The 23,361-nt window shown below is 35.7% G+C and overlaps 6 protein-coding genes across 7 annotated transcripts; 2 read left to right on the top strand and 4 right to left on the bottom strand.

Moving 5' to 3' along the window:
* Positions 1 to 498: 498 nt before the first annotated feature.
* On the bottom strand, positions 499 to 3,203 carry MC1 (metacaspase 1). Its single transcript, XM_089721560.1, has 5 exons — positions 2,621 to 3,203; positions 1,987 to 2,317; positions 1,397 to 1,517; positions 1,047 to 1,250; positions 499 to 902 (listed from the first exon to the last, which is right to left on the bottom strand). Exons 1-5 carry the CDS (start codon positions 2,991 to 2,993, stop codon positions 843 to 845), a joined length of 1,089 nt encoding a protein of 362 aa, XP_089577686.1. The 5' UTR covers positions 2,994 to 3,203; the 3' UTR covers positions 499 to 842.
* Positions 3,204 to 3,400: 197 nt separating this feature from the next.
* Positions 3,401 to 4,914, top strand: LOC149496587 (Zinc-binding ribosomal protein family protein). Of its 2 annotated transcripts, XM_089721562.1 has the most exons (5): positions 3,401 to 3,497; positions 3,845 to 3,884; positions 4,192 to 4,280; positions 4,361 to 4,443; positions 4,539 to 4,914. In XM_089721562.1, exons 1-5 carry the CDS (start codon positions 3,495 to 3,497, stop codon positions 4,600 to 4,602), a joined length of 279 nt encoding a protein of 92 aa, XP_089577688.1. In that variant the 5' UTR covers positions 3,401 to 3,494; the 3' UTR covers positions 4,603 to 4,914. The 2 variants fall into 2 exon arrangements, with proteins under 2 accessions (XP_089577688.1, XP_089577687.1); XM_089721561.1 differs by lacking the exon at positions 3,401 to 3,497 and having other exon boundaries at positions 3,839 to 3,884.
* A 295-nt stretch (positions 4,915 to 5,209) lies between these two features.
* On the bottom strand, positions 5,210 to 9,073 carry LOC149496586 (uncharacterized). Its single transcript, XM_089721559.1, has 3 exons — positions 7,680 to 9,073; positions 6,116 to 6,377; positions 5,210 to 5,859 (listed from the first exon to the last, which is right to left on the bottom strand). The coding sequence occupies exons 1-3, from the start codon at positions 8,747 to 8,749 to the stop codon at positions 5,680 to 5,682; spliced, it is 1,512 nt and encodes a 503-aa protein (XP_089577685.1). The 5' UTR covers positions 8,750 to 9,073; the 3' UTR covers positions 5,210 to 5,679.
* A 1,957-nt stretch (positions 9,074 to 11,030) lies between these two features.
* CKB4 (casein kinase II beta subunit 4) lies at positions 11,031 to 14,098 on the bottom strand. Its single transcript, XM_089721117.1, has 5 exons — positions 13,528 to 14,098; positions 12,887 to 13,105; positions 11,969 to 12,078; positions 11,710 to 11,875; positions 11,031 to 11,426 (listed from the first exon to the last, which is right to left on the bottom strand). Exons 1-5 carry the CDS (start codon positions 13,760 to 13,762, stop codon positions 11,296 to 11,298), a joined length of 861 nt encoding a protein of 286 aa, XP_089577243.1. The 5' UTR covers positions 13,763 to 14,098; the 3' UTR covers positions 11,031 to 11,295.
* Positions 14,099 to 15,377: 1,279 nt separating this feature from the next.
* Positions 15,378 to 17,892, bottom strand: LOC149496584 (Cox19 family protein (CHCH motif)). The gene is made up of 3 exons (XM_089721119.1): positions 17,675 to 17,892; positions 16,050 to 16,126; positions 15,378 to 15,875 (listed from the first exon to the last, which is right to left on the bottom strand). Exons 1-3 carry the CDS (start codon positions 17,763 to 17,765, stop codon positions 15,828 to 15,830), a joined length of 216 nt encoding a protein of 71 aa, XP_089577245.1. The 5' UTR covers positions 17,766 to 17,892; the 3' UTR covers positions 15,378 to 15,827.
* An 834-nt stretch (positions 17,893 to 18,726) lies between these two features.
* ARAC9 (RAC-like 9) lies at positions 18,727 to 22,036 on the top strand. The gene is made up of 7 exons (XM_089721118.1): positions 18,727 to 19,030; positions 19,126 to 19,213; positions 19,965 to 20,074; positions 20,283 to 20,346; positions 20,955 to 21,019; positions 21,191 to 21,256; positions 21,696 to 22,036. Exons 1-7 carry the CDS (start codon positions 18,905 to 18,907, stop codon positions 21,792 to 21,794), a joined length of 618 nt encoding a protein of 205 aa, XP_089577244.1. The 5' UTR covers positions 18,727 to 18,904; the 3' UTR covers positions 21,795 to 22,036.
* Positions 22,037 to 23,361: the final 1,325 nt, after the last annotated feature.

Genomic DNA, 23,361 nt, shown 5'->3' with positions numbered 1-23,361 from the left:
TTATTTAATGTATTCCTTAACATCAATAGCTCCAATCCAATAGTAAATTAGTTCACGACTTTTACAGTTAATTTATGCTCGTTGTAAAACCTAAAAATAAAAGATAGTTCCCAGATCTCACATTCAACGGTCTAAAACGAAAAAGATTTTGAGCTAACATTGAACCTCACACTTCATGTTAATTATACAAGCAGATAGTTCCCATAGGAACAATTTATATCAGTAAACATACAAATAGATATATAGGTAAGTGGAACTTGTTCACTAAGATCACACATTCGCTCCACCCAGTTATATCCATACGACATCCTGCATTTTGCTGCCTTCTTCCTTGCGGCAGATAGGAGATATGGCTAACACCACTGGAACTTTCAATTTGAATCTGGCATACTACAGTGGACATGCTTTCTCTTAATTAATTTGGCTGCTACCTTTATCATTTAATATCTAATTGCTGAATTCAACACGATATTGAAGCTATATATAGACATACTACAATTCTGTGGAACTGGAATCTTATTCGTGCTTTTCCCCTGTACATAGATGCAATAACGGTACAATACAGGTATCATTTCATTTCAATGGAAATACAAACTTCATATTCCAAAAAATTTAGCAAGAAACCAGTAGAAAACAAATACAAAGCAAATGTAGCAAAACAGAAATGAGGATGTTCCAGCAGCCAAATGATGTAAAAGATGCCATATGTTTTCTATGCTAGTTGTAACAAGTTGAGAATCAAGACAACTCTCCGACTGAAAGTTGAAACAGCCGATCAAATTCCAAACAAATTATGAGCACAATAAAAAGCCCTATTGCTTTATAGCCAGTTGTAATCAATTTCAGAGGGAGAAAGGTTTTGTATATACATCAAATGGCTGGCAGGCAGTCAACTGTGGCTCCTGTCAAAAAAAATAACATAGGATAATATCAGTGATTCCCCAGAAGGACGAATATCAATCAATAAGATTTTCCTCCCTCCATGTAGAAGGATTACCCCATAATTCATCTAGTATGATCAACGTACAAGTAATGAAAGAATATACCTGTCTCAGTCCACCAACACTGCCTCCAGTCAAAAGCATTGTAACAAGAGATGTCACAGGACCACCACCAAGGTCATTGCCCGTATTTCGAATGGCACTACGCATTGAATTGAGAATGCTCCCATATGTAGTTCCATGTCCACGCTCAATGGCTTGGATGAAGCAAAAAGTCATCGCACCTGTGGATGTTATTTTTGATAAAGCCTGTCCACAAAAGATAGAAGTTCTTAATTTTACTTTGAGAGATAATCACCTACGGGGAAATATAAAATTTCCATTAATATTCCCTATTAAGTTATCAGCCTATACAAAAACGTAAAAGGGACAAAAAAATTCCTCTTCGAACGTACAGATGTATCAGCAGAGGTTTGGTCGTCATCACAACCACTGAAGGAAAAGACTTCTCCACCATTTGTTCCTTTCCATATGCCTGATCGCGGACGATGGTCCTCCCATACATATTGTCCACTCCTACAGCAGAAAAGTAAAATAAAATCAGAAAAACAGAGAAGTCCAAGATTATTTCAGATGAGAAGTACAAAGACAATCTGAAATGCAAAAAAATTATGTGTTGACCTCAACATGCTCACTTCCATAAAAACCTTTGAATTCAAGAAATATGCTGGATTACTGTATCTATAGTATATACCATTTAGCACGCGTGAATAGACTCAGAGGAGATACATTAACATAAATGTATTTATCAGATAAGAGCTGCACTTGTATATGACAAATTATTTTGCTTCAGAAACTGAAAATTTTTCAATCAAAAGCATGGTTTCAACATTTGGTTGCACAAAAAAGAGACCATTTGATTACAGGTTCTAAATCTTGGAAATGTTCTTTACACATTCCACGTAAATTTCACCCCTAACTATGTCAAGGAATTTAGATCGGAATTCAATAATTTAATTTCAGGAATATTTTCCATGACAACTACCTGTTCATTCTACAGAGGAAGGGTAAATCCAATACAGTGCCACTATGACAAGCATCGATTATTGCATGAAGCTTAACACCGTGAGGAAGAGGTCTGACAATTGCTGCATTGATTTCATCATCAACAATCATACCTTGAGTTTCAAAGTCTAGGGGGCACAGAGTTTCATCATATCCATCAACTTCATCACCAGTATAGTTTCTTTGCCGCGAACCATGACCAGAATAGTGAAAAAAGAGGGAGTCTCCGGGCTGACAACCTTGTACAAGCCAGTATAATGCCATCCTCAAGTTATTTTTAGTGGGAATTCTGTAGGGATCAGTTTCCTCTTCTGCAATTTAAAATTCAGAAAAGAATTAACGCTAAACAAGTGCATGAAGTGATAAAAGGTTTATCGTTCTGACAACTGATTCGAATATAAAAATATCATCTTGCAAGATCCGATTCCCTCAGGAAGCCACCCACCACTTTTTAGCAACTTCTCGACTCGTGAGAGAATAGAGAATTCCCCTAGACTTCTAGAAATAGAAAAAAAAGAATGAAAAAGGAATATATCCACCATATATATTTCATGTTCAGTGCAGCGGAATAAATTCAAAAATGAAGTCAATTCAGAACCAAAAATAGAGAATACCAGTAAGCATAAGAATAGACTCTTCTGGGAACTGAAACTTGTTGATTAGAAGATAACGCATACACTTGGCGTCGTTTATGCAACCCTTCAGCTCATGTCGCGAGTACCGATACGATATCCCGCATATCACCGACTTCTTCCTGCCGTGAGCGTTAGGAGGAGGTCCCGGAGGAGCGTGATTGTAAGGCGATGGCGGGGGTGGGGCGTGATTGGATTGAGGGGGAGGGGGCGCATAGGAGGAAGGAGGCGGAGGGGCAGTACGGGGATCGGCTATTTGAGTGACAGCCTGGCAGATAGCGCAACGTATGGATCGGGCGCCTGGAGGGAGTTGCAACGGAGTCCGGCAATTCGAGCAGTCAACGAGCATGAACATGTTTGTTGGTTGATCGGTAAATTTAAGAAAACAGCAAGGTCATATATGGAATGAAATCAGATTAAAGGTATGGCTCTACAGATTCAGGGCTTGGAAGACGGAATCTCAGACTGTCAGGTCTGAATTGGACGAACAAGAAATGTAAAGAGATCATTAAAATACTGTAATCAGCATGAAATCCAATCTATTGTTTTGTTTGTAAGATTTAGTTTTGTTATTACTTTTTATTAGCAAGTAATAATTAATAATTAATAATATTAATTTAATAAAATACAGCTAAAATAGTAGTAGAAATTTACTCCAAAAAACAGACATAGTAGAAATTTAGAGGCCAAGCCCGCAGCAAATGGCCCAATACATGTCCAGCTCTAATGGGCCTAGGGCAACACTTTGCTTCAGATACGCAAGTATAAAAGGCCACTGAAGGAATTGAATATATTTTCGTTGGCCATTCGAGAGTGAGGTGATCTCTAGGTTTGCTGCTCTTCAAAGGCGTCCAAAATGGTACTCTCCTTCCGCTTTATCTTCATTTTTTTATATGTGATTTTGGTACTTTATGCTTCACATGCGTCTCTGGTAATTTACATATGCTTCGTCCTGTTGTCAGACAATAGATTTTTGTGATTTTTTTTTCTCATACCAAGCAATGCCATGGATGAAGGGTTGTATAGCTTTAGGTAATAGCTAGCTGTGCTTTCTGTTATGAAGGTGAAAATTGTCCTAAATAGAATTTTATTGAAACATTGCATGTATTTCAATAATGTCACGTCTGTGCCATTTTCTATAGAACTTCTAACTTTCCATCCTGTGTAATTCCCGAATTCCAATCATGTTCCTTTTACTGTATGCAGACCAAGAGGACCAAGAAGGCGGGTATTGTTGGGAAATATGGTATGTACTAACCAGGCTTTTTTATCTGTGCATCTTGTTCCCTTTTATTTTTTAATCATGTTGTTCTGCTGAGGACTGGGGAGGAAATGTCATGCATGTGGATCATATCCCCATTGTATTAGGCTTATATAGTGACTGCTCCTTTTAGTAATTAAACAATCTGATAAGTTGCTTACTGGCTTCCACTTTTGTATATAAAATGTCCACATTTGTCCTTAACAGGGGATAGAAGATGACTTAAACTCTTTTTATTTATGCCTTTGGCACACCTTTGTTGCTAGGTAGGTGATACAAATTTATTTTGCAGGCACCCGATATGGTGCTAGTCTGCGGAAGCAGATAAAGAAGATGGAGGTCAGCCAGCACAGCAAGTACTTCTGTGAATTCTGTGGGAAGGTAATCAATATCTATGTTTTTGCATTACTCCTTAATCTTTGAGAGCATTTTGTTTGATCTGGGAAGGTGTTGCCTCTCAGTATGCAGTGAAGAGGAAGGCCGTTGGTATTTGGGGATGCAAAGATTGTGGTAAAGTTAAAGCAGGAGGCGCTTACACCTTGAAGTAAGATTGTCTTTGATTTTTCTGCAAACATATCAGATTTAATTTTTTATGACTTTGTATTGGTTCTAATTATTTGTCTTGTTTGCTTGTAACAGTACTGCAAGTGCCGTGACAGTTAGGAGCACCATCCGCCGGCTCAGAGAGCAGACTGAGAGTTAATTTTATGATATCTGCTTACCAATGTTTTATATATGGATGTGGTTGCAATTTTGGTTAAACATTTCCTGAAGAGATTATCTGTTTGATTTCTTGGCAACTTGTGAGGAGTTTTCTCCGAACTGAGGAGATTTTTGCGGTCAGATTAGATCATCATCGATGTTTCTATTACTGCGATCTTATTACAGTCAGTTTTAGCTTTTCCATTTCTCGGCTCCTTTGTTAGTATAGCCCAAATTTGGTGCCATGTGAGGATTCAATTGCCAAAACTAGGGGTTTTGCTTCACATATAATGGATCAAATATCATTCCAATACTCTGTTACATTTTTTTTGCTTTTCAATTCAATTCATGCTCTACTTTCTGAACCGGATCCAGAATTTAGGATTCAAATTTTATTGTTAACTGTAGAAACACGTAAAAAATAAAAAAGAAAAAACAATAATTGTCAACGTCTTGACAAATAACTCGACTGTCCGGTACATAAACGAGTAAAATAGTACAAATTTTGATTTCAGCATTACCCCGTTCATATGCTGCTCCCTCCATTCCACTCCACGCAGTCCTAAGTGGTATCTTATACTTTACACAACTTTTAAGAGGCTAATTAATTAGCTCCAATAGGGAGAAGGAACAAGATTATCTCATTGAAGATACCAACCAGTTCACAAACAATACTCTGCTGGGCCAAGGTTTCACCTTAGAACCAGCATATATTACATTAAGTACATCTACCTCATCTTTACAAAAAACCTACATAGGACGGGAAATTTCAAAATAGGCATTTTTCCTCTCTTTTTTTTTTTTTTTTTTTTTTTTTTTTTTTTTTTTTTTTTTGGCTGGCACCTGGCAGCGTTATCCATGTATACACTACACAAAACTAACCAATCTAGTCCGCAGCATATTCCTCTGCACCAGCATGGATCCCGCGCAGGCATTTTTCAGTTACAGCCTCTCTAAGAAAGAAATAGGCTGAAGAGAAGACTGCAAAGTATGAAGCTATTGAAAAGGAAAATCACACGAACCATTATCCTGTGACTGCGGTCTCATATTTCTCTGATTAATATCTGCAATTTGAATCTCACACAATTGGGATTGGAATGTTGTCATTGTTACTATTATGATGCATTTGTTTCTGCACAGCCTTAACTGCTGCTACTCTAGCTGCGTTGGCCGCCCTGTTAGCTGCTGCTACAGCTCTGTTAACCCTTTCATCCACCTTTGCAACATCATATGCCCTTTCCGCCGCTCGTCGTGCTTCCTGGAAACAAGAGAATGTTGAATGTTAACCAAAAAAACCACATCTTCTACATATTGTGAATCACCACTGTTAAAAGATTATCAAACTGTCTGGAAAATGTAAGCCAAAAAATTCCAGCCTTGCAACATTCAATTCAATGACCAAGGAGATGGGAACAAGAAACCATCTGAAGCAATGACAGTTGAGCAGCATGAAAAGGAAGCATAAAGTAATAATAGAGCAAAAGTAAAAGATTTAAGGTTGGAAATCCAACTACCTGCACAGCATTGAGAACTTTGGAATGGTAAACAGCAACAGGCGATACAGGATATGAAGTGTTCTGTGTGCTTGGTACATCAAGAATACCATTTTGCCAGTGACCAGATTGAGTCTCGCCATTTCTAAACGTGTACATTCCCAGGCCCTGCCTTCTACCTTCATGCCAGGCTCCCTCATACCGATGCCCATTTGCAAATCGGTAGACACCAAAGCCATGCATCTTGTCTGCAAAATATTCTCCAGCATATGTGTCCCCATTTCTAAATAATATTCAGTCAGATGAATCAGTAAAGATAACAGAAATTCCAATTGAAGGTGCTTAAAGATGCAAATACCAGTATACACGTTCATGGACTCTCATTCTAAAGCAATAGGATAAGGTATTTAGAAGCCTAATATTTTACTATTCCAACTCAAGGCAGCAACCAACAATTTATCCAATTATAATTTTAGCCATGTGAAAACCAACAAAACCAGGGAATGGCACAAAGATATAGCATAGCATCTCTCAAATATAAATTCAAGGAAGCAACTAGGATTGAATAGGATAAGCTCGTAAACCTGCAACAGACTCCATGCTATTGAAGTGATAAGAGGAAAAGAGAACAAAATGTGCAAGCAAATATCATAAAATAATACTAGACAGAATGATGAACTGTTAAATAGGGAAGCATCTGCCATCCTGGCTTAGAAGTTAGATAAGCATTGTCCTCTTTCTCATACGTACCAAATAAGCTATGAATTGCAGCTAGAGGAACTTAGTCACGAAAAAATGTTAGCAATATAGTAAGTAAAACAATCAATCTCAACCCTTATATTTAAGTTTAAACCTGCATTTTCATATCACTTGTATATAGATCCCTCAGAGAACTGATCGTTCCGAGCAAAACTAGATGAGTACACATAATTAGACAACTTAAGGTTTTCCTTTTGTTTTCAGGTCAAAAGCCTAAATAGCAAACAGTGGCAATCCATTGCGTGTGCTTTGAAGGGATAAAATTCATAAGAATCCATGTAAAGATAATTAAAAGAACTTCATCAAGTCCTACACTCATTTGTATCATCGTAAGGAGACATACTCAGAGATTATTATTATTTGTATCATGGCATTTTGCGTCATTCCCTTTTCTATATCATTTTGTTCAAACCAAATGAAAGATAATTTTTTGCGATTGAATATTTCCTGCAAGTGCATTATAAAGTATATTGCTAATTGCTATTGCTCAATTAGGTATCATCCTAAGTGAAATCTCAATAAAGCTCTCATTGGAAATATTTCTTAAGTTTAATGCAATCATCTCTTTCCAATCTGTTATACTTACAACATATTCAGTCACACAAATGAAATCATCTGAGATCAAATGCGTCAATAGAAACAATGCAACAAGCCTCAAATCATATTCCCACAAAATACACGATTTAGCAACCAGAGAATGGAATGAAGTCGCAAGGAATAAAACAATATCCAAAAGGAAAATATCAGAACAAATTCGTGGGGAATATAATAATTCATCAGTCATAACGGATTATATACAATAGAAAGCGACATTTTGATGAATTACCTGAAATGGTAGTGGCCGAGGCCATGCTTGACACCCCATTTGAACTCCCCAACATAGCGACTCCCATCCTCACAAGTATGAACTCCACAACCATGACTCTGGCCATTAGCCCATTCACCAGCATAAACATCTCCTGTATAAAACCTATACACACCGAATCCATGCCTAAGTCCCTGCCTATATTGCCCTCTATACCGGCTCCCTCTAGCCCAAGTCTCCACTCCATAGCCATCATATTTTCCATCAACCCAATCCCCCTCGTATCTCCCACTCATATAATAATAATAAACCCCACTCCCCGAACACTTCCCCTTATGAAACTCACCTTCGTAGACGTCTCCGTTGCTATAAACCTGAACCCAACACCCTGAATTGACTCTTTTCTCCAATTTTGGCCTGGACCCAATCGACCAAAAGACCGGTAAAGGCGGTCTAGATATGTTAGATGTGGATTTGAGCTTGATTGGAAAGGAACGCGCCAAAAACAATCGAATTGAAGGGAGGCGAGGGAGAGCGAGATTGAGAGAGAACAATAAAGCAGCGGAGAAAGCAAAGGCAGATAGAAAGTCAAGGAGGAAAGAGTGACTGGGATGGGAAACCAAAAAGTAGAAAAATGGGAGGGATAAAAGAAGAATCAATCGAAGATGGACGCGGAGACGGCGAAGGTGATTGAAACGGCGGAGGAATCGAAAAGCAGCGGATTTAGCGGCGACGGAAATAGAAAAGAGGGAGTTATTCTGTTGCGTGGTAGAGAAATGATAGATGGTGGGGGATTTGGTGAGAGAGGAAGAGCGGTGAGGATGCGGATGCGGGTGAGGATGATGATGATGCTGAGTCAAAAGAGGCCTCTTGTAGGGAGTGGAGGAAGAAGAAGCAGAAGGGGTAATAGGGTCATTATGGATTTGAAGAGTCGGAGATTGAATGAGAAATTGAGAAGCAATTGCTGCAGTAGCGGTATTATTATTATGATCGGATGAAGAAGGGAAGAGAAGAGGAGGAGTAGGGTTAAAATCGGAAGAGACGCCGGTGCTTTCTTTTCCGATTTGGACTTCTGATTTCTTCTGATGCATTACATAAGGGAGAATTCAGATTTAAAATCCCTATTCGCGATTTGAAGAAGGAGGTGTAGTTTCTGTTTGGTTTTGTTTCTATAAATTTCTTTCTCTGTAGTTTTTCTCTGTTTCCGTTGGTTTTGGGGACGAAAATATTAAAAAAGAAGGAAAAAAAAAAAAAAAAAAAAAAAAAAAAAAGGGTTCTACTGGATCAGAGTAATGTAATGTAATGTAATGGTAAAATCATAAAATGTAATGAAGGTGTTGCTGAGAGCGATTTAAGGGCGGTGTCTGTCTGTCTGTGTGGAGTTTATGGTTTTTAGGGGTTTTGATTAATTTGAAACCTCTGACTCTCATTTTATATTTTTTTACTACCACTCAACTGCTCTATACCGGCGATCATATTTTTATGTTTCCACATATGCCCTCCATATTCCACTTAATTTCGTCATTGCCATTCTATGTTGTTCTTTTTTTTTTTTTCTTTTTCTTTTTCATCATTCTCGAGTTTAACTTTAAAAATAAAAAACCAAAAACGTATTTTTCTAAAAAAGAAAATATATAGCTGTTATGTATTTTTGGGTTGATAAAATTAGATTTATTCCCTACTTTCAAGGATTGATTATATTATGTTGTTAATCTACAATTTTAACAAGAATTGTTAGATTTTTCTCTTTTAATTAACAAATTTTGTTATTAAAATAAATAAATAAATAAAAATAAGATAGAAACTTCCGAAAATGATTAGAATTTATAATAATTATAAAATACTTGGGTGGTAAGCTAAACCTTAATATATCACCTAGATTCCTATATTAATTAAATTGATAATTGGACCCACCCACTCTCGTATAATACATTGAAAAGAAAGCGTGTTTTCCTTTTTCAGCATTCTAACTCATTCCTCGTTTGGACCAACTCTTAAAACATAAATTAAGGGAAGGAATTTTTTGTAACTAGAATAAATACCACACAACAAATAGATTGTGCAGCTGAAACTTATGAATTAAGCAATTTTATTTGATCAAAGTTCTTAATATTATTTCATAATTAAAATCTTAAATTATAAATCATCTTATACTAAAATATTAGTATAAAATGTTAATCTGCATAATACTATGATTTATCTTAGAATGTTACTACAAGACCCACCAACAAATACAATCCACATTTATTTTCCTTCCCACACATACCGTACTGACTTGTAGTTTAGGCTAAAAAGCGAGGACATTTTGGTAACACGAACCCGTTTCTTTGATTTTATCGCTTAAAAGCGTCACCCATGACCCACCCTACTTGCAAACAACGACAAAGGAATCCGTCAAAAGGGGCTGTGAGACAGACCAATGAATAACATCCACGACGATAATCTCCTACGGTACACGTGGCATCACATTCTTTGACAATTTGAACTGGCCGTCAGGCGTTGGCAAATTAGCGCCATTTCTCCGTCATAATTACCATATGCCACTCCAAGTTGACACAAAAAAAACGAAAAACGATATTAAGGTGGAAAATAGATTTTCACAAGGCCGCAGAGCATAGTTTTTATTAGCAATCGAGAAATGTTTTAACCTGCAACTGCTTCTGTTTGTCTGAAATAATATCAATCCCATCACAAGTACGTTCAAAAGTACTTTAAAGTGTGTCCAAAAAAGAGAAGTTTCCACTTGGAAGACCTCTTAGGTTAGCTTCTTTCAGATGCATTGAAAGGAAAACGAGATAACTCGAGAATTGGAAAGTAACACAAGGAAACCAGATCATGTCATGCCAATTGGAACCCTCGATTGATTGATTGATTGATTGATTTCCTTATCGAAACATCTAAAACTATCTTGTAAAGGTAAAATGAGAGACAGCTTCTTTCTTCATTTTTATTTAATACGACACTGGAATTATGAGATTAGGAGAAGGGTGGATAACACTCAAGATGCAACTTTGCTTCATCTCAATTTCAATTTTGATCCAACCTCTGTTCTGTTTCAATTCAGAAACACTTGCATTTCGTATCAAACAGCAAGTTAGGAATGCATCTCTTAAAAATTGAAAAGGTCAGGTCAGACAAGGTAAATAAAAATTGCTTATTCGCTACTAAAATGTTATCAATTCACTCTACAATAATATTAATAGTAAATTATATTGAGCACCCTCCGCCACTTAGTTGAATAAAGCACACTCAATAAAATACGACCATAAACACCATTGACAGCATGCCAGAGAACAGAAGATGCCCAGTAGTTATTGCCTAATTTAAGCATATGATAAGAAAGAAACGAGCAAGCAAGAACTATAGTGAAAATGCTGGAAACAGTTCTCAACCCAGGTAAACAAAAAATAAGCTTACAAATGCTCTGTTAATTTAACAAATAAAAGTATAAGACAGGTCAACTATTAACCCATATTGCATTTTAGACATTTTCATCAAATCAATTGTAATCTCTTCAGAACAGTCTCACCTTTACCTTGTTAGTTAGAGTTTATGACACTTCGTGAATGAGACATGGCAGAGTGTGGACCAACACCAATGGAAAACCTCAAATGAATGTATGCTTGTTGCAACTATGTCAAGGTTTGTGGAGCTTGAAGCCAAAAACTCTAGGTACGTAGCTCTGTGCTGCCTTTTGTGGCTTCAGGTGCCCATACGTCATCAGAAATAGGTGAGGAAACGTCGTTCCAAAATAAGCTCCATCAATGTCTAGCTAATGTCAAAGAAACCTTGATATAAAATTTTTAAAGAAGATATATATATATATATATATATATATATATATATATGTAGACTAGCCAAAGAGTCAAGCACAAGACCTAAGTCCAAAGGAACACATGTCCATTATCACAAGCTCATGAACAAGAAAATGATTTTAAAAATGCTTAGATGAACAAACAACATATGAAAGGTAATGCATATAAGAAGCAGATGCAAAAAACATGAAGCTAAAAGCCCAAAACAGAGAAAAACTGCCATAATAGAAGGATACTGCCTTGATATTTTGATCTAGGGTAATATATATCCTCACACTTTGGACAGTAGATTTTAACAGTGCTTGAACGAGGAATGTCTGATTGACCAACCGGAAGGCAGGGCTGTCCACAGCAGTAAACTCTTGGGCATCTCCCAAAGTCATAATTTTTGTACTTCTCTAACTATAAACAATTTCATGAAACAATTAACTTAATCAATAACAATGAAACAAATAGAAAAAGAAAAAATGGAAATAACCTAACAAATTATTTTACCATCGCAGCCATTCCCTTGGTAGTCAGTATATATCGCACATGGATTAAACCATACAGCATCTCTGCTGCAGATTCCACCAGCTCATTCTGTTCTTCAGTAAACATATCGCCTGAGATTTGGCAATCCACCGAGAAACTTAACAGCATGGAGAAAATGGGAAAAGAAGAATGCCTAAACTCCACATCAAATAATCTTTCAACTTAAATGATGATTTTAAAATAAATAAAGTCCCTGTGTTTCAGTTTTAAACCTTATAGGCTTATAAATTTGCAAAGGCAGAAAAAGAGGAAAGAGAAGTAACAAAATTTATTATAAATTCCATCAAATCTTAGACACAAACAAGAATGACTTACCAGACAGCAGCTGACAGAAGGTAAAGAAGGAATAGAAAAGCAATAACTCATACATCTTTGATTAAGCAAGGTCTGTAATTTTAACTAAATGGCGTCAATGCTGCCTAATCATTCCACTGATTATTTCAATGGTGAAACAAAGCAATGCATTCCCCCCCAAAAAAAAAACAAAAATGGCACATATGAGCTGACAGACAAAAATTAAAGAATCATATATTCTGATTGAGATATTTTTGCATTCAGTTAGTCACTTTATTGCATTAATCAGTAATGTGTAGATAGGTATATTTTCCATACGGGTAGAAAAGTAATGAGAATGTTGAGCTTTCACCAAGACAAGCAAAGACTAAGTAGGGAATTGTATCTTCAAGCTTGTAGATTATTCACAAACAGTATAGATTGGTATATGCTCAACATTAGTTCTTTGTATAGAAAGTTCTAACCAAATTTAAAAGTAAAAGACATTGGAAAAATGAGCTGATTTCTAAATGCCAATTCAACAGTCAAGATATTGCCATAATTGGTTGAAATAAAAGGTCCTGGTTGTTTGAATAAAATGCTTACCATGAGAGGATTCAACATCCAATATCAGATCAAGTGCATAATCATAATATGGAACTTGACTGCTTAAACCACAAAGGTTAAAATCATCCTGAATATACTCATCATCAACTTCACAGAAAAATTCATTTCCTCGCAAATTGCAAAACCATGAGATCCAAGATGTGTCATCTCCATCAGAACCACTGACATCTGATTCTTCACTATCAGTCTCTGATTCTTCTGCAGTTAATAAAAAGAAGTTAAATGCAAATGACCCAAAAAAAAAACTAGATTAATTATTATTGCTGAAAGCAATTTCAAGAAGTAAGCATTGCGAATTGGTACTTTTTTCAAGTCCTAAACCAGCACAATAATTCAAACAAATGGTAAAATTTGTCATTGTACATCATCTCCACTAAATGCATCACAAGTATCAAAAGTAGACATAAGAGGTCGAAGTGACATAACAAGCAAAGCAACGACTTTGAAGAAATTCAAATACAGATCGGACAAAACATATTCAAAACCAAAAAAATGGTGCAAATTTCAGAGACGAAATTCTAAAATGCACACAAGTAAAGTTATTCGTCTGTTCCACGAATAAGCAAGAAACAGAAGACTGAAAGATACGTCAACACTCAACAGAAATAGAGTAAACTAACCATCAGAGCACTTGTTCTTGGAGAGAGAGGCGGAGCGAGGATCACGATGATCAAGCTGAGATTTACCGGCAGACGTGGAAGGTACGGACAATCTATCTTTGTCCTTATTGTTCAAGGCACGCGAAGTAGAAGGGGATGACTTCTCTAGATGCTTGTCTAGCGCGTCGTTTATGCGCTTTCGCTCGATCTCCGATCTCGATGAACCACCACCAACTCCTCCTCGATCCTTATACATGATTCCTTACTCTCTGAGTTCCAAAGACCCAACCTTAAGAATTGTTTTGATTAAGTTTCACGCTTTGAGAGCCAACATGCTGACAAAGGAGCACAGAGAAAAGGAGAAATGCAGGGTAAACCCTAGAGTTAAGAAAATGAAGGTTTTTGGAGGATTGAAGATTGACGAGAGATCGAGCAAGGGAAAACGCAGATGTAGACTACTAATGGAAGAAAGAAGTTGATTGAAAGGTAAGGGTTTGAAGGGAGAGACGGTGAAAATTAGGGCTTCGTATGGGAGAGATGGGAGATTCACACGAGCTCCTCTATGTCCCTCTGTCTCTCTTGTTTTCTTGTCTTTGGTTTTTTAATTTGATTTTTTTTTTTTTCTTTTTTTCAGACAAACAAAAATCTGCTAATTTTCTTGTTGGGCTTTATGGGGCCCAGCCCAAACCGAAATAGTTCAATGTTACACGTGTCATATAGTAAGTAAAGCACCCAACAAGTCCAAAGCGGCCGAGTAAAAAACAAAGGCCTTTTGCTCGGCAGTCCATATACAATAAAGCAAAACAGCACGAGAGAATGGTGTGTAAGGGCATATTGAAGGAATAAAAGGACCTTCTCCTTACATTCTGGAGGAGAACATCCCTAAAATAAAAGAATCCAAGTTAAAAGACAATCTCCCAGATGCTTAAATGCTTCCACACATGAAATTAGGAAGTCTTGCAACTAAATTTACATTACACTTGTCCTGATAATGTTGTTTGAATTTCACTTTATTGGTTTGCAGCTTACAAATGGTATATCATCTAACTTGACATGTTTATGATAAGAGAGGCAATGCAGCGGCTGAACTGGAGGTGATTTATCTCTCATTCAAGCTTAGCCTCTCCCTTTCGCACCCAAATATCACCACTCTCAGCATTTTCAGCTATTCGTGCAACCTAACCTGGAATGGAATTGATCTCTATGTTAGCAGATTCTCTTAACCTGTTATATCTTCTTTAACGTTTACAAGACACGTCTGTCCGCCATTGAATGACGGTTTTTCGTTCGTGTGGTTGATTCGTTTATATGGTTGTTCGACGTCAGTTCAGTTAGCCTGGTTGGTGGACAGCTATGTTGAACAGACAGGAAGTTTCCGTGCAACATAGGTGAACAGACAGGAGACGCATAATGAAACAACTGACCATTTATTAGTACGGCAAATCGCATAACTTTTTTGTTAGGCAACAGAATCAGTACAGCTTGCTCTTTCATTAAAAACAATCAATATCTAAATAAAAGGATCATAGAAATGAGTCCTCCCACTTGTGCAAGAATTCAGATTAGACAAATACACCTTCAGAATAATTTAGATTTAAATTCAAAAAATCATTTATGGCCGTGTTCTTGAGGTGGTGAAAATTAGTCATGCAACTTTCAGCCGCAAAGCAATTACTTATATCTAATCTGCCATTCACTACAAGAATTGCAAATTTCAGATAACCCACACACCCACCTAACAGCTTCTTTCCTGAAATTAACTGCCTGTTTTGACAAATTTCAAGCTTCTTGATAACTTCAGAATTTTATTCTACTCAGTATGATATTAATTTGTATCTTATTTTTTCATACAATATTGTGTAGACTTTGGAAACATCTGAAATTAGATAGTTCTACTATTCATAATTGCTTAAGAAAAAAACTGTAATCAGAAATCTGAATTTAGGACAACAAAATAGCAAACAAATAAAATAACAAGAGATGGGAGAGATTCCTCTGCAGCAACATCTTGAGATATTAGCTAATAGCTTGTCCAAGAATGTTCACAGAGCTTGGAACCCAAAGGACATCTAATGGCTAAACAAGATAATCTATAGCTTCATGCAAATGCAACGCGGCGGTACATAGAGGAGAGCACATTATTAAAACATCAGTTTAGGCAAAAACATACTAAAGTACAGTTCTAAAAATTTCTATAGCAAAATCCAACAGATTACAGAAGTAGGTTTGAGGGTAGATGGGAAATTGGGAACGGCACTCCTGTATATACTCAAACTTAATTTCTTACCTGATAAACTGTAAGGGGATCTACATAATTGTTCTCATGAGAAGAGGGACCTATTCCTATTACGTTCCAGCCGAGCTTCCCTCTGTAAAAGAAATTATGCAACACAAACATAGTAAAAAGGGAGGAAATAAGCACAAATATAATCTGCATTGGTCCAGTGAAAGTTTTTAATAAAAGAAAGGGAGTGAGAGAACAATTCACAGGACAATCAAGCACTTAATTTTAAAACATATATTGCACGAATGAAAATATGCACCTCTTTTTTCTTGCATTCCTTGTAAACATCAAATTGCTCTTGACATTTACTCTTGTCTGAGCTAAATTCTTCCAGGCCTGCAAATTGACTAGATTAAAAAATAGCCAGACATGGTTGGAAAAGAGAAAATGCACTTGAAAACGCAAGATTATAGGACAAAATTCCTGAAGTAATGCAATTTAATCCTCACTGCAAAAAAACAAAGTCTTCTTATAATACAATGAGCCAATTCCAACAGAGATGCTTTTTTCTTTATCATTTGATATAAATACAAGGAACCTCAGAATGTCATAGATCTATATATGGCTGTCTAAATTTTAAGATTCCCTTTATTCCTAGAATTTAATAGTTAAATGTTAGCACTAAATCCTAAGTGGCCATCCGCTAGAACTTTAGGATGGCTGGCACTGAAGGCAGAAAAAGAAACAGATCCAAATAGCACTAAAAAGAACATGATGTAGAACAAAGTAAACCTCAAAAACAACTTGGGCTTTGTGAATTGGGTGAAGTTACAGAAAAGGCATATGAGGAAGCAAAGTGCTGATAAAATAAAAAAATAAAAAAAAATAAAAAAAAAATAAAAAAAAAAACCTTTTTAAGGTTCGACTACATTTCGAGCCAAAACTGACTTTTCAGAATACATAAAAGGAGTGGCTAGCAGGGATTAGTATAATTCAGGATGCAGCACCACAAGGTAAATTACCAAAAACCAACAAGATGGTACTTCTTGAAAAAGAGCGTAGAGCTTACAATTGAGAGAAGCAGTGTATGTGTGTGCTAGATAAGAAGGGGCCAGTCACTTTAGCACTAAACAGAACACAAATTATCCAGAAAAGCTGTGAAACTGAATCACAATTGGGATAACTTGATCTTGATGAAGTTATTATAAAGCAGAAGAGAAGTGTTGCATATCTGGCAGAAAAAATTTTAATTTGGTTGATAAATCGAAGAATGCTCCGCCACAAAGCCAATTACAAAAGACCAACAAAGTAATACTCCGCCAAAATTGATTATACCAATTTATAGAAGAAAGATGAAGTGATAAGTCCAAAAAGCCAGGATATTATGCAGATCAATATAAAAGAGTAAACTTCAACTAAATAAATAGCAAGGTAAAATATAAGGATTCCGTTATTGTAGCAATATAAATTGAGTACTTTGCAATTGTATATGCGCCTAACTTCGTTTCTGAGTAAACAGTTTTTGCTTTTATGGTCATTCTGTATACTTGCATAAACTTCAAACCTATCAAACCACTAAAAGCGGAGATTCCCGCATTTCTATCCCGGATCACACCGTACCTCAATGACTCAAAATCTTCCAAGGGGTTTCACTAGAAACTTAAACCTTCAATTTTTCTTTTTTTTTTTTTGCATAAATATGCCAAATCAAAAAAATATACATGAGAACCATCCACGAGCCCTTGATTTTGCAGAAGCAGCTACTTCCGTTCTAATTTTTAGAAATAAAATCACGGGATTCAATAATCATATATCAGAAAGAGATGAACTGAATAAAAATCAAGGTTAGACAATATATGAATATATTATGTATTTTTCAGAATAAAGGAATTCAAGAAAAGGGGAAACAGAAACCAAAATCGATAAAGACAGGGTAAAGCTTACATTTGAGGGAGGCAGTGTATTGAGGATAGCATTGAGAATCTGAAATTCTTGCTGCACTTGGGTATGGCGGTGTTACATCTTTCAATCCCATTCTCTCTGGTCTCCACTTCTCTCCTACCTTGGTTATCCTCTCTCTTTCTCTCTGCTTTTCGAGTTTATCTTTCAAAACAACCACTTCTGAACTACGTGTCGTTTATGAAAGCGATTCCAGTAAGGTTGAGTTCTGTCAAGAAGAATATATTGACCGACGTGCCAACTGTCATTTATGCGAACCGATTGTTCCCTATACGTCGTCGTTCATGACAGGTTGGATATAAAAGGGCCATTGAGTGAGAAATGGGCCTGAGCCCATTGAGGTAGGTAACCTCTCCACCTGTTGTTCACTGAGAAGTTAGGATGAACAAGCTAGCATTAATTTTATCATCGTTTCAGGACGACTTGACACTTGACAGGCCATGATCGTGATAAGATTTCGACGACATTAAAACGCCGCCATTTTTCTAGTGACGTTGACCAGCAGCGTCCGGCAAAAAAAAAAAAAAAAAGGGGGTCAACCTCGAGTTCCAGGGAATGATCTCCCGATCCGATCAAACTTCAAGCTCACACTGAGATTAAACCTATAAATATGATCAGTTGAAATAAAAACCGGACATAAGAATTCACTTATTTGTCTTTTAACTTATTAATGAAAATAAATAAATAACCAAATAAATTTTGCATTTTGGTTTTTCAGAATGATAAGGAAGAAAGAACATTAGTATCATCAACTATCAAGAAAGAGACCATGCTTACTCTCAGGTGATTCACCTTTTTTTTTTTTTTTGTTGGCAAAGGAAAGAGATGCATCATAGATGACCGGGGACCGGCAATCATTCCATTGTCGTTGGAGCCTACTTGCCATTTATGGCTCGTGACACGTACGCTCTATGTTGACACAAACACTAAGTTTGTATTAATCATTGGTTTAATACACACTGCCAATGTAGCGCGTTATAAAAATTTCATATAATTTTTTGCAATACAAAATTTTCTCTCCTTTTTGGCTCTCTGACAGCTCAAATTAAAGTGATTCCAAAATCTTTTTCTTCCTCAAAAAAGCATACAGAAAATTTTGCTGCTTTCTTTCTTTCTTTACCCTCTGATGAATCTAATCTCTCTTCATATGTATACATATATGTAAGTTGTAGGCATAGAACATAACATCACCCAAATTAAGATTGTCCAAAAAAAATGACAGCTACAACAGCAACCGCAGCAGCCACAACAACTAAGTTTATCAAATGTGTGACAGTTGGAGATGGAGCAGTTGGAAAGACCTGCCTTCTTATCTCCTACACTAGCAACACCTTCCCCACAGTAATTCACTTGCCCTGTTCTAGTTCTCTTCCTTTTCTCTTCTCTTACATTTTTGTTTCTTATGTGGGAGTGGGATGTTCTTCTTCTCTTCCCAGGATTATGTTCCTACTGTTTTTGATAACTTCAGTGCCAATGTTATGGTTGATGGGAAGACTGTGAATCTGGGTCTTTGGGACACTGCTGGTACTATCTCTCTCTCTCTCCTTCAATTATCTTTACAATTGTTCATAATTTTCTTGGCCATATTTAGTTGGGATACAACACAAATCTTCTTTCATTTATTAAAATGATCTCAAAATGGATTCTTTCATCCGTTGAATTGGGACCAAAAGTTTCACTTTTTGACTGCGGGTTGTCCGTTCAGCGCAAAATATGGTGAAATTGAAATAGCTTTAGCCTTTTGAAAATGGCTATGCTTTGACGCAATTACCATTAGAACCCCAGGTGCTTGACAAGTTCTTCTTCTTTTTTTTTTTTTTTTTTTTTTTTCCTTCCCCGCTTTTTTGCTGTCCAATTATTTGGAGAGACAATTAATCACAGCGTCAGTGTTAACTGTAAGGAGCATTTAACATACACTTTATGCTCTGTCCAACTTTGTTTATTGATTTAATTAATTAAGTGCATTGCTCGTCATAGAAATGGAAGAATTGCTTTTGTTTCCCCATTTCAAAATGAAAGCTTGGTGCTTATGCCTTTTCCAAACTAAAAGAGAGATAATCACTGGCTTGAAATCCTTAAAATAGCTGCTTTACATGTAATTAAGAGATACTCTTACTTCCAGTACTGCCATGAAAACTTTTTAATGGTTTTATCTGACAATCAAATACACTTTGTCGGAGCTTTTCTTCTGCTTTGAAGACTAATTATAACAAAACAATCTTAATTCAATTAGACTAATTATGATCTCACTTAAGTTTGAGCATAACTGATGCAGGTCAAGAGGATTACAACAGGCTAAGGCCCCTAAGTTATAGAGGAGCAGACGTTTTCATTCTTGCCTTTTCTCTCATCAGTAGGCCTAGCTATGAGAACATATCAAAAAAGGTAATTTCTTTTTTTGGGGGGAAGAAAAAAACAATTCAACGTAAACTTAAGGTTCCTTCTTCTATTCGTTTATTTTTCCTGGTTTGAATTCCTTTACAAGTTATAAGTTCTCCTTTTACTTCTAATATCAACAATCTGTTTGTATACTTCTTTGATTTTTCTCTTTATTGTTTCTTTTCCTTTTTCTCGCCTTTTTTGGTTGGAGAAGTGGGTTCCAGAGCTCAGACATTATGCTCCATCAGTTCCCATTATTCTTGTGGGGACTAAACTAGGTGATACATTCTTTCCCCTGTTTTGCTTCTGATAGTGGATATTGCCAGGAACCTACTTTGCTTAGTGATGAATTATCAGATGTTTCTCTCTCTTTGTTTGGTCTATTTACGATAAAGTAGAGAGTTTGTTTTTTCAAGTTTTTGCACCATTTTTAATAAAGGGAACTAAAAGCAAAACAGTTCTTTTTTTTTTTTTTTCCAAAATTTTCTATGCACACCTGTCATTCAGTTCCACTGCGTATACTTGCAGATTCATCCATATTGAATGTGCTTTACAAGCTCACAATCTGCAGGATATGTATGAGTATACTGTATATTGGCTTTCTAGGGAGTCTGTTCTTTTCAATTTCAGATTTCGATCTTTTTTCCTCTATTTGCATTTCATATCCTTTTAATTTAATTCAATAGTGCAAGTAATCATGCATATGCATTCCTGAGTGTGATTCTGCTTGGCGGTTTTCTATGCATTTGTTGCTTTAAATATATGCACATAAGTTGTCGTGTAAATATAATCACATATAGAATAATGAATTTTGCTTGGTTGTCATTGCTGTCATTTTTTTTCTCTCTTTGCTGTAATTAGTATTCTTTTCCCCTTTAAATGGCAGATCTAAGGGAAGAGGGACAATTTCACTTAGATTATCCTGGGGCATGCACCATTTCTACAGAGCAGGTAGGCTTTCAAACTGTCAATTTTTTCCTTTTGGCAGGCACATAATAAGTCTGTTGGTGTAACTAGTTAGACTAAATATTGTCTAATGCAATAGCTAATAGGAATTTCCATTTCCTCCATAAAAAGTAACCAAAAGAAATTCTTGTATGTGACCTTTTATTTTATTACCAGGGTGTAGAGCTAAAGAAGCAAATAGGAGCACTGGCATATGTAGAATGCAGCTCTAAGACACAGCAGGTTTGTATCACATCTAGCAATAGTGGCTTTTCTCAGTGAAAAATGCCGCTCTTTTTTAATTTTTTTGCCACATTACTAATGAAGTCCTTGGTTTAAGGATAGGAAATGTAAGGGTTCCTATTTGAAGCATAATGATGCTTCTTTAGAATCCTTCTGCCAGGCCTCTATACATTCATCGGTCATTTCTATGAAATGATAGCACATTTCTCGTAACGCGAGAAAAAAATTTGTAGACAAGGTCTGTTGTATCTATTATCTAGAATGATGATACTTCTCAAGTATAAATGCAAGCAAAAACCTTGACACCTTGACCAAAAGTCTCAATGAGAAACTTTATTTAGCGGCAATTCTCTCTAGAGGTTGTCATAAAAAATATATAATGTTTTTTCAGTAGCAGAATCTGTTCACAGACTTATATGCAGCCTGGTTGTAAATGCAGAATGTCAAGACAGTCTTTGATGCCGCTATCAAGGCAGTTCTCCAACCTCCAAAGACGAAGAAGCAAAAGAGAAAACACAGTGTCTGCCATATTCTTTAACCAGTTTCGTATAATGGCTGGCTGCTGCTAAAGTTCTTCATTTTGTCTATTCTTTTCTTTTTTTTTTTTTTTTTTTTTTCCTTCTGTGCTGCCTTTTCATTTTCACTTTGTTACTTTGATTTGTTAGTAGACTGATCCAAGTCTTGCATTCTATTATTGGGAGCATGTGGTGTTTGTGTAGTTTCTGTATTGTTATGTTTGGAACTGGAAGAAATGAGAAAGGTTTAAGAATATACAGTTTATAGGGTACCCATCCACAACGCCAAAAAAAAGGATTCCCATGTATACAAGATTCTTTCATTTTCTGGTTATTGGCTAAGAACTAAATCTGTCTTATTTTATTTCCTGATTTGGATGATGGATATGAAACCCCTTATCACTTAGATATCGGCCCAAAATTACTTAATTAGCCCAGTTCAGCGTAATAGGTTGACCCTCTGTGCTGTCTTTTTTTTTTTTTTTTTTTTTTTTTTTGTTAAATCATAATCTAATAAACTATAACTTTCAACTTAAAGATTGCAAAAACGTATTACCAATAGCAAATTGAATAATAATAAACTTTGGTTAATTAATTAATTTTATATAGCAATTAGGCGGTAGAAACCTAACCAGTCACCGACACATCAACCCTTTTATTCTATTAAATATACAATATTTTTTTATAATTTCGATATAAACATAATGAAAATTAGACGGTTAACATAAACAAACACGACACGTTAAGTCCGCTTAATATCATAAACATATTAAGTAGATCGTGTTGACCCATATAAAATTCGTTTAACTTTTAATCTGTATAACTCCAATCATATTTAAAAATAAATTTTCATACATAAAATACATAAATTCTTCAAGATTTATAATTAAAATAAAAAAGTAATACAATAATAAAATTTAAATATATTTCAGTTGAAGTATTTATATCTAACACTGAAATTATCTATACTCTTAAATGAACAGGTTACTCTCCTAACCCATGTATCAACCTGCGATAAAACAAGTTTATATTCGTGTCATAAATGAGTAACTTGTTTATAACATGAACTCATTTAACTTTAACCCTAACCAATTTATTTCACGTGTTAGGCGAATCGTGTTCGCGTGTCGTAACCAATTTTGACACCCTAGTATGACCTGCATAAAAAAATGTACAAATTCAATTAATGTATTTTTCAGTAGTGATAATAATTTTGAGAATTTAACTAATTATACTGAAATAAGAAATTAAATATTTTTTTATTTTATGTATATGATTTAATATAAATTGTTTATTTATTTGAAATATTAATGTATTACACTTATTTAGTGTAGTGTGTTCTAAACATGTGGATCTCTTACTTTTTTTTTTTTTTAATTATCGTATCGCATACGTTCTTGTACAGTGTGATAAAGTATTTTTTTTTATTAATAAATAATAAAAAAAATAAAAAGGGAGTAATGCAAACTACTTTGTCTTTTTACGTATATATACGTATATATAGATAGATAATGTATGCATGCATAATGTGACAGTGGTTGAACCTGCATCACGCAACTCATCTGCATTGATGATCCTTATTTAAATTCA

This window comes from Jatropha curcas, chromosome 5 (genome assembly GCF_041381405.1).
Source record: "Jatropha curcas cultivar XTBG-Jc1 chromosome 5, XTBG_Jcur_1.0, whole genome shotgun sequence".
NCBI lineage: Eukaryota > Viridiplantae > Streptophyta > Magnoliopsida > Malpighiales > Euphorbiaceae > Jatropha > Jatropha curcas.
Note: the sequence above shows the minus strand (reverse complement) of the source record. Positions and strands in the feature narration are given on the sequence as shown.